Source organism: Amia ocellicauda, chromosome 6, assembly GCF_036373705.1.
Source record: "Amia ocellicauda isolate fAmiCal2 chromosome 6, fAmiCal2.hap1, whole genome shotgun sequence".
In the NCBI taxonomy this organism is placed as follows: domain Eukaryota; kingdom Metazoa; phylum Chordata; class Actinopteri; order Amiiformes; family Amiidae; genus Amia; species Amia ocellicauda.
Genome location: NC_089855.1, coordinates 18341765 through 18352554, shown reverse-complemented (window position 1 = coordinate 18352554; position 10790 = coordinate 18341765). Strand labels below are relative to the sequence as shown.

Here is a 10790-nt window from a genome sequence, read left to right as displayed (position 1 = left end):
CTTTATGAGGCCTACACAGCCTTCTATTTAGGGAAAGAAAATCAGTTTTCGTACCAAATACAGATACCTAGGTGCCGCACAGAACACCTGAATTGAACTGCCAGTCCATGAACAACAAAATGGGGAGCAGAAGGTGAATGAACAGTATTTTTTTTAATAGGAAAGAAGTTATACATACAGACATGACTGAGGGTTGAGCTGTGGCAAATCTCCTATGAAGGCAGGACCTGGGTTTAATTTCTGGTTCATGAGACTGTCCCACCAAAGACATTGCAAAGGCACCGTGCTGAGAGCTGAGGGAAAGGATACATTGCCAGAGCCATCTATACCATCTTCCTGCCACACTTGATTGTCAAAGGAAGTCTTTCATCTAAGACATGCTTAGTCCTGGCGTTCAGGCAAGAAATGACACTGAAATGACACTAAAATGTTCAGGCAGCAGTAATATCACACAGTGTTCACTGATTTCCTACTTCAACTGCAGAGTGACACACAGATTAACAAAGCAGGTTCATTACACAGACAGCCACTGTTAAAAAGGCAGAACATAAAAAAAATGTAGCTTTAGATTAATCATCAATACCCTGCAGGGTCTGTACAGCTTGTGGAACAGAGGGTATTTAGCCCCCCCTTGTGTATTTCTTTATTATTTTTTGGTGGTTGATGTTTCTACCCAGTACTTAATAAGGTAGGACTGTCTGCAATATTGAGAGTATTCACAGATCATTATTACGGTATATATGAATCACTTTCTGTAGTTACTATATTACAATTGTTTACAATTATATTGTAAGACTGTTGATAAATAATTTGATATTGTGGGTATGTAAGGCTATCACCTTCCCCAGCAAAACAGACCAAATAGCTAGAAATCAGGGGTTAAAGTGTAATGTAATAATACATTATCAAAGCTTTGAAATAACCTTTTAAGCTAAATACATTTTATTTGTAACTTTTTGTTGTTTGTAACTGCATGTTACCATTAGTTACTGTGATTTAATGAGTGAGGTTGTTATCACCCAAGATGGCATACTGAAATCTTACTCTGCTGCAGTTAAAACCATAGACATATAATAGATCTAGAATACCCCTCTCAGTTTCTTTACCAAAGATCCTCTCTGCATGTTTAAATAGAGGATCTGTCTTCACTGTGGAACAATCCACCATCTTGGATGAGAATAAACCCTACTGTAACCAGCAGTAGCATGCAGTTACACCCTTTGTCAGGATTGTATTTATTTAGCCTCAATAAAAACAGATGTCAAAACTTTGTTAATCTACTGTTACGTCACTCTTTAACCCCCCAGTGTCGAACTATTTGATCTCTTCATCTGCAAAAAGCAAGTATTTGGATTGCGTCCTGTATTAGGCAGATGATGAAATGAAAATGGTTTATCTTGAAAAACATATCTCTTTTGATTGATATCAAGCTTTTTTATTGTACATTTGTCTTTTGATTTTATCCCATGTTCTCCAGGTACCCCATTTTTGGTATAATATTATAGTATGTTCATTACTTGTCATTATACTTATTTTGTACTTTTTGTGCATTTCTTTATGTTTAGGAGTTCACAGTTTGTAATTTTATTTTTCTCTTGCGATGTCAAAAAGGTAATTCGTAATTTGAATCGAATCAAAGTCGATTCCATCTATTCCTAAATCAGCACATTTGTGGAATCAATCCCTAATAAAACCTGTTATGATTGAGAGGGGTGTCGGTACCTGCCTGGCCCTTGGTCTCAACTCCACGGTGTTGCTCTTGACAAGCAGCAGTTTAAACCACGTCTGAACTTCCTGCTGTGGCCTGGTTTCATGTTTTCATGAACGCTGCAAAGTGAGAATATTAGCTTCCAGATCTCTTTCAGGACCATGTAAATAAAAACTTCACGATTACATAACTTCCACAGCGTGAACCATGTAGAGAAGGGTACTGCCAAGAGCCCATGCCAATGAACCCATTGGCCCAGAGTCCTGCTTTATCCCACAATGCAGCGCATGGCGCGTCATTGAAGAGAGACCATGATGGCGGCTGTTGGTGCACCAGAAGTGATTTCACAGCTGGAGAGCGCTGCCAAAGTTTTAATGGTGAGAACGAGCACGCCGTTTTTACTGACTTAGATTATGTGTGCTGCGCCTTACGCGGAAATACCAAGAAGATAGAAAATGGTGCCCAGGATCCTCTGCAGGGATGTATTTGGTAGGAGAAGGAGATGCGTGGCGCAGTGCTGGTCTCCATCCCGCAAGTCTACATGAAACCATGGCATCTCCTGTAGCTGTCCGTGCTGCCGCTCGGTGTGTTGGTTCAACTTCGCAAAACAACACCGATCTGATGCCCTCCGTGCGTGGGTTTACGTGCCAGCCCAGGGCGACGATACACAGTATTTGTAACGGGCTGCTTTACATGGCATCCTCGACCGTGCGTTTTCCAGGCTGTTGATTCACTTGTTTTGTCTACCCGAAACATCAGGTTTAATGTATCTGGCGAATCGTGTTGCCATCATTACTACTGGTACCAGCTCAAAACATCGAAGCGTTAAACTTTGATTTAAAATTCATCATCTAGTGTTATACCCATAGTTATTTTTGACTTGTCGTTCTAAAGCCCAACAACATGAATGCTGTAATACTGCAGAAGTTTGATTTAAGCGCCATGATGTGTAGTCTATGCCATCGGTAACTTTGAAACTTACAACTGAGAACTTCAGGACGTTTCCTTGCCCCAGTAAATATGAATACATCGTTTACGTCTAATATAATGTTCACTTAACTGTGTTGTAAAACCTAACCTAAACTAAACCATATATCAGAAGTTGTTCAACTGGGAGATCACAATGGGCAGGAGTCGAGATAAGGATTTTGTGTGGGACCAATCATGTTCTTGTTTGATTGTAATGGCTTGCAATCAGGAATGGCATCAATCATAACCTCTTTATTTGTCAGATTTCTGTTCGTTGCGTTAAGCAAAGGATTTGGATTGAATGCTTCCATATTGTATTATTTGAAAGCCAAAGTCCTAAATCGTCAGTAGTAGTAGGGCGCAGGCGAATGGTTCATACATTTTCAAAAACTGTATTTGGTATAATAAAAGGTAACATTTACATCATAATCACAGATCTAAAATGTACCATTTAATTGCCAATTTCTCCATTTCGTAAACTTTTAAATGTATAATATATATTCAGTACACCATATGCATTTTTCTTGGTTTGGAGGAAGGGTTTACCCAAATTTAAAGCAAGATGTGGGCTAGGTATGAAAAGATAGTTAAAAGTTGAAGGTGTACAAACTTATTTTTAACAGGCCCAGTTTAATAATAAAAGTGTGTGTGTATGTGTGTGTGTGTGTGTATATATATATATATATATATATATATATATATATACACACACACATCACCACCATCAGCCCATATCGATCCACTGCTGGATGAAGGCCTCCCTAAAATGTTTCCACTTGCTTCGATCTACAGCTTCTCTCTTCCGTGTCACACCTGCAAAGTGTATGATTTCATCTTCCCCTCTTGTATGTGCTCGTGTTCTAGGTTGTATCGCATCTCTTGGTATCCATTCATAGCTTCCTTTGTCCATCTTTGATCTGTTCTACTTGCAATGTGAATGGCCAATTGCCATTTAAATATTTTCACTTTCATTTGTCACACATTTTGGTTGGTTTTGGGATCCATTCATGTCTTTTTCTATCTCTTCTCGTAATTCCAAGCATAGCCTACATCTTTCCATGCTTCTTCGTGCCGTCTGCAGTTTCTGTATCAATCTTTGCATTAAGTCACCATGTTTCACATCCATAAGTGAGTACTGGTAGTATGCATTGATCAAATACTTTTCTCTTGTGGCAAGTGGGTAGATTTCCTTACATCTTCTATAACGTCAAGATTAAGTTTAAACACTTCACTATATTGACAAAAGCTGCCCCCAACTTCTTGCCCCACATGCTTGAACAAATAAAAGTAATAAACTGACAGTCTATTGGTACCTGTGATTATTATTTTTTGCTTATGTAGGATGACTATAAACGCATTGTCACGTGTTTAGTATAGAAGTAGTTGATATAGAAATTAATTTCAACATTTATTAAAATACACAATGAACAGTGTTGTCCCAGTACCTTCTACACTGTAGTGTATTAGGCTAGGTGAGCTTTTTGGAAAGTTATTTTCAGTCTTGAGTGTTTTTTGTGAAGATTTTAAAGTACAGGGACTCTGTTACTTGAATATACTGTTAGGGACAATGATAATGGGCAGAAAAAAACAATTTCTAGATTTGTTTTAATAGCTCAACTAACTTTAATACCTGAAGGACTTGTACATAGGTGTATATGTACAGGAAAACTGCAACATAAAACAATTAAGTTTGGTACAGGTACAAAGGGGCTATGGGAAGCATCCATGGCCATGGACATCCGCAGTGCACAGCCCTTTGGACCACCATGTGTCCATGACACCTGCGTGCCCAGAATGACATGATAAACAATTGTATGAACCTGCGTACTTTTCAAGAGCATAATGCGTCTTTTGGCATACATATCACATATCATTGCTCCACAGTGCAGTTTTCTTAATTAATTAAACAGCCTCTATATTTACACACATGTATGCTAGTTTTTAGACAGTATTTGCTTTATTTATGTGACTTATTTGAAACCGTTATGGTGTGATCCAAGGTGGAATCGATAGATATATATTTTACATTTATTTTCCCAATTGTAATACCATTACTGTGCAGAATTGCAGCAGAATCTATACTGCTGGTCAGTCACTAAAGCTTTGGACCAGTAGCAGACGGGCCATTTCTGACATGAAACTTAATGAGGTTACACATACAATACGACAAATGACAAACTCTTGCACTAAACTCCAAACAAATATGGGAAGTGTGCACAGAACCCTTCATTAGAACTGCAACAGAAGCCAGTCTGTCTTAAAAATGAAATTGTGCTTTTTTGCTTTTAAATCTAGAATCTCCAGTTTTTATTTCCCCTTTTGTTGTACCAATTTTTAATAATTATTTCCATCACTTTGACATCCATGCTGCTTGAGAGAAGACGTATGCCCCCCCTGCCCCCAGTGGTGAGGCTAGTAGAGTGCTGTTATTAGGTGCACCCCTTGGGAACCCCAGGGAGTTCTGGGATCACATTATAGTTTGCAATTTTTTTCTTTTGTTTCAGTTAGGTCTTCTTCACACAATTAGAAGCCCTGTAATAAAAGTAATACAATTTCCTTTGAGGCAATGTGGGTTGAATGCAGGCCCACCTGCATATTTTGGTAGGTAATGGAGTAATGGAGATCCAATTTAAGAAAGAAGTGTTGACAAGGACTGTGCTGTGTCTATGCTAGTCAGATTCAGCATCTCATAGTGTTCAGAGTATTGGTCTTATTGAAGGGCAGGGCATAAGGTGTTAATGAGTTGGGAAGCAGACTGATAATTGGACAGTTTCCTAAGTGTGTAAAGAGATTCAGGATGAAATCTAATTGTGTTGAAGTGAGTTGTGTGTTGGGATGGTGGTCCCTCAGATAAGCCTTTTTAAAACAAGCATACACTTGAATCTTCAGTCTGCTAATGATGATCAATGTGTGAAAACACTATTTAATTCAGTGCAGTATGATTTTTTTCACAGGTTTTGTTACTGTCAGAATGTATGGCAGTGTTAGGTGTTTTCCAACAGAGGGCTCTGTTAGGCTGCGCACAGTCACTATGCACACTCTTTTGTGTTCACTTTACTGCTGGGTCTGTCGTCTTTCACAGGCCAGCTAGTGTAACTCTTAAGATACTGTCATAATCATTTTTAGGCTGATCAGTTATTTAACTTTTTTGCAAACAGTAGGGAATAAGTATAATTTGTTTTAGGTTACTTGATAATATGCCTGTTCAGGAGTTCCAGTGGTCATTGACTTAATTTATTTTCCTGTGTTTTTTTCTTCCATAGGCACCGCCGTCTATGGTCAGTAATGAACAGCGACAGCATGCAGAACATATATTCCTCTCGTTTAGAAAGTCCAAGTCTCCTTTTGCTGTATGCAAACACATTTTAGGTAAGTATTTATATGATCACTTTCCGTTACCCTTGTTATAAAATATGTGTCTGTTTTGTGCTTGAAGTTAGTCAAATCCTTGGCTAAACTAAAATATTAATATTACAAAATACAGGGAAACCCTCTATACTAATAGCTATGCTGCCATGTATCTTCGAGCATGTGTACCAAGATATAATATCCGCATGGAAACTAATAAATAATGAAATTTGTCCGGATACAAATACAATTCAGCTGTGTTGTCAGTACTTGCTAAAAACTAAATGTGTGTGAGTTCTTTCATTTTCGTCAGATTAACAAAATGGGTTATATTGGAATAAATGTCTGAATGAGAGATCATCAATTTGAGATGAATGTAAATTCAGTCATCTGTAATGACCACTTGAACACAGCGTATTTGAATACTGTGCTGATTCCGAGAGCAATCAAAGTTCTGTTAAATTCATATTTACTATTTATTAGTATCAGTCTTTATGAAAATGGCTTATTGTTTTTTTTATAGAATTTAATATATTAACCTATCTTTTTATTTTACGCTCTGAAAAAAATATAAACCCAACATACAACAATTTGGAAGATTTTACTGAGTTACAGTTCATATAAGGAAATCAGTACATTTAAATTAATTAATTAGGCCCTACTGTATGGATTCAAGTCTCAGTTTTGAGGCAGTGTGCAATTGGCATGTGACTGCAGGAATGTCCACCAGAGCTGGTCAATACCCTGGTGAGGACGACGAGCCGCAGATGAGCTTCCTTGAGACAGTGTCTGACAGTTTGTGCAGAAATTCTTCGGTTGTGCAAACTCACAGCTGTCCAGGTGGCTGGTCTCAGATGATCCTGCAGGTGATGAAGCTGGATGTGTAGGCTTGTGTGGTTACACATGGTCTGCGTTTGTCAAATTCTAAAAATTATGTTGGAGGCGGCTTATGGTGGAGAAATGAACATTCAATTCTCTGGCAACAGCTCTGATGGAAATTCCTGCAGTCAGTATGCCAATTTCACACTCCCTCAAAACTCAAGACATCTGTGGCATTGTGTTGTGTGACAAAACTACACATTTTAGAGTGGCTGTTTATTGTCCCCAGCACAAGGTGCACCTGTGTAATGATCGTGCTGTTTAATCAGCTTCTTGATATGCTACTCCTGTCAGGTGGTTGGATTATCTTGGCAAAGGAGAAATGTTCACATGTAAACATATTTGTGAACAAAAGTTTAGAGCCATACGTTTTTTGTGCATATGGACAATTTCTGGAATCTTTAATTTCAGCTCATGAAACATGGGCGTTTATCTTTTTGTTCAGTATAATTATTCTAGAAAATTATCTATTTCCGCTGTCATTAAATGAAATGTCTTAATACCAGTGCTCCTCATACCTGATATTTTTTCTCTTAATGTTATAATGTTATTCTCTGTGGTTATAATCGCTTCCCCTGTTCTTGTATGAAATGTAAGAACCCCACCGCTGCCACCTATTGCACATTTTCGAAATGCATTCAGTAAATTTCTGCATTCGTTCGAACTTACTGTAGCATCTGGTTCATTGCGAGTCCATGGGGGATCAATGTTACGACGTCCTGAATTAGTAATGTCTTAATTTTCTGCTCATAAACAAAACAATTAATGTAGTATATTAAGTTGTCCCTCTGGGTATGTTTTTTATGTCATTTGACATTACAATAAAATTTGACCTTTGTGGTGTTCAGTTTGATTAGTTTATTACCACATGGTTTCTATTAATTTTAATTCTACTTTCTTTCCACTTATGTATAGGTTTGTGATAATATGAGAGAAGACAAAGCTATGATCAGATTATCTGATGACTTGGGCAAACTGAAAGCTTATCTTTCACTTAATGATTATAACAAATGCTGTTTTGTGACAGTTATGATGCATGAGATTGACTTTTCAGTTAGATATCTAAATGCATGTTTCACATTAATTAAATATGCATTTCTAACCATATTTCCTAATTTGCGAAGTGCTTAGCCTCACTATTTAGTCTTGCATTTTTAGTATGACACATGTATATGCAGTTATAAGAGCCTTATTCTCAACACTGTAGTACCCAAGGTCATAGCAACTTTTAATACTCAGAGCTCATGATCTTCTCTAACAGGTAGCTATTACTTCAGTTATTAATTGGCTGATTATTCTATGTGTATCGAATATTCTCCATTTCTTTGCAGAAACCAGTAAAGTGGACTATGTCCTCTTTCAAGCGGCCACGGCGATAATGGAGGCGGTGGTACGAGAGTGGATTCTTTTAGAGAAGAGTAGCATCGAATCACTGCGGACATTCCTCCTAACCTATGTCTTACAGAGGCCCAAGTGAGTACTGATTTCAGTAGGTGCGCACTATAGAGGACAATTGTCATTAAATCAATACCCAGTATGCAGGTTTATATGTCATCCTTTATATGTGAAATACAATTTGTTTTATGCACCAATTGGTAATCTTTCTGTTAAAGGTTAAATTGTAAATTGAAGGATATAGGAATTCCTTATGATGTACGCAATGTTGATTGACAGCTTGTTAACATGGAGGAGGCATGCACTTGTTTGTTATCACTTTATTCAGTTTCATTCCGGCTTTATTTTATTTTTAAATAAGGATATGTAAGCCAATTATAAAAATAATATTGCATCTTAATTCCAGCACAAAGGAATGTTTTTCTTCCCTTTGAAAAAACAAGTTTTACTTTCATTTTCATTTGTAATATCTATATATTTACTTCATTTTGCATTATTAAATATTAGCTATGTATATCTATATACTCCAGCCTTTACTTTGTGGATAAATCTTTTCTTTCCTCTGCAATGTTTCTTTTCTCAGTCTTCAGAAGTATGTGAGAGAGCAGATTCTGCTGGCAGTAGCGGTCATTGTCAAGCGCGGGTCCTTAGACAAGTCTATTGACTGCAAGGGCATTTTCCATGAAGTCAGTCAGCTCATCAGCAGTGGAAACCCAACAGTGGTAAGCAGTGGGGAAGGATGGTGATTATATATTCATTAATACATTAGGAAGCAAATAAAGTGCAGTCACAAAGTGACTTCTACATAGAAATCAATGTTGGATTTTTACACCGCACTGTGATATTCAAACTTTTGTTCAGACTCCGTCGACTGTAGGATCACTTGACACGCAGCCTGACGTGACATGATTTGCACTTCGCTTCACTGCGATCATTTGTTTCAGGTCAGGACAGACTTTCACGGTGTGTTGCATTCGATCACTATGGAAGCTTTAACAATTTTGCCGACACTTGCTGTCAGTTTTCCTCGCAGCACTTATCCCTTCTATAATATAGAAAAGGAGAGGCATCATCAATGATAGAGATATTTACGGGTTAGTTTAGTCTTTTAAAGGTGATTTATGTGCGTGTTACAGAGATTGCATGTGAACAGACTATCATGAGTTTCGAATTTCTCACGAGTTTCTAACGGCTGGACTGCCCTAGTGGTTCGTTTGATCATGACCGATTTCTTTATTTGTTACAATTAATGTATAAAACTAATCTAAATCTAGCAGTGAACCTTATTGAATAAAACTGAAATCCAGCATGTTTTACTTGCTGCATTGGTCCGCATATAAAATGGCCTCAAGTTTAAGACTAATTTACTTTTCATTAAAGATTAATTTTAAACAATGACAAAAATGTTCTCTAACATATCAAACCGAAGACAATTTCATCAGACAAATAGGGAAGAAGTTTCTGTACTTACTATTAGGGGGTGTGAGTGATACAATTTTCTGTGCAGTGGATCTCAATCCTGGTCTTGGGACCCCATGCTCTGCTGTTTTTTGTTCTAGCCGAGCTCTCAATTACTTCATTACTTGTAGGATACTTAATAGAACCTTAATTTAACTAATCATGTGCCTAATCTGAGATCTTAAATTAATTAAATTAGTTCATGTTCAGTATGAAACTTTAGATGGAACTTGAAATCTCCCAACTTTTCATAAGCTATACAATTTCAAAAGTAAATTAAGCAAATTAGTTCAGTTCAATTACGTAATTGAGAGCTCTGTTGGAATGAAAACCACCAGGGCATGCCATCCTAAGGACCAGGATTGAGAACCAGTGCAGTAAAGCTTTTTGTAATTCAAAATTCCAAGTTTGTCCTGGAGAGCCTCAGAGACCTGGAAAACCTGTAGTATTACGGCTCTCCAGGAACAGGGTTGACCACGCCTGGTATATGGTAATATTTGAAAAACAGGCCCACTTTTTAGGTCATGAGAGGACTTCCTCTGAGACTGTGTTCAAAAGCAAGTTTAACATTGCTTTTGGTGACACCCAACAGTTTAGCAGTACAACAATTATAGGATGCTAAAACTTCTCTGACAATCATGATTTAAAATGGTCTTAATCCCTTTAAAATGTGACCCTTTTTCGATCCGCTCCTTTCCATATAATCACAGGCTTGTCCATTTTCGGAAGCAGAGCTACTCAGCCACTGCTTTAAATGAACATCGTTTTCATAATTTATCAACGGCCTTAACTTGACTTGAAACATAGTGTGAGAATATAGGATGAGTTGTATTTCAAATTTTCTTTTCTTTATAAAGCCTCTCATATGCATGCCAATATGGAAGTTGTAGAATGGAGTTTTGTGTGCATGAACACTCAGTTTGAGTTATCTTTTTAATCTTTAATTGCTCAGTTTATTACTTCAGCAGTTCATAGAATATTGATTGTGACTCTTGAACAAAGACTATTTCAGAAAGGAAAGCCGCAGAGGGAT

General features: G+C 37.4%; 1 protein-coding gene across 1 annotated transcript in view; it reads left to right on the top strand.

Moving 5' to 3' along the window:
* The first annotated feature begins 1982 nt into the window (after nucleotides 1–1982).
* Nucleotides 1983–10790, top strand: part of xpo4 (exportin 4) — a 31274-nt gene continuing 22466 nt past the window's right edge. Inside the window, exons 1-4 of the mRNA XM_066706488.1 lie at nucleotides 1983–2085; nucleotides 5941–6046; nucleotides 8236–8377; nucleotides 8883–9021. Of these exons, the coding sequence (XP_066562585.1) occupies nucleotides 2020–2085; nucleotides 5941–6046; nucleotides 8236–8377; nucleotides 8883–9021 (453 nt within the window). The 5' untranslated portion in view covers nucleotides 1983–2019. The remainder of the gene's footprint in view (nucleotides 2086–5940; nucleotides 6047–8235; nucleotides 8378–8882; nucleotides 9022–10790) is intronic.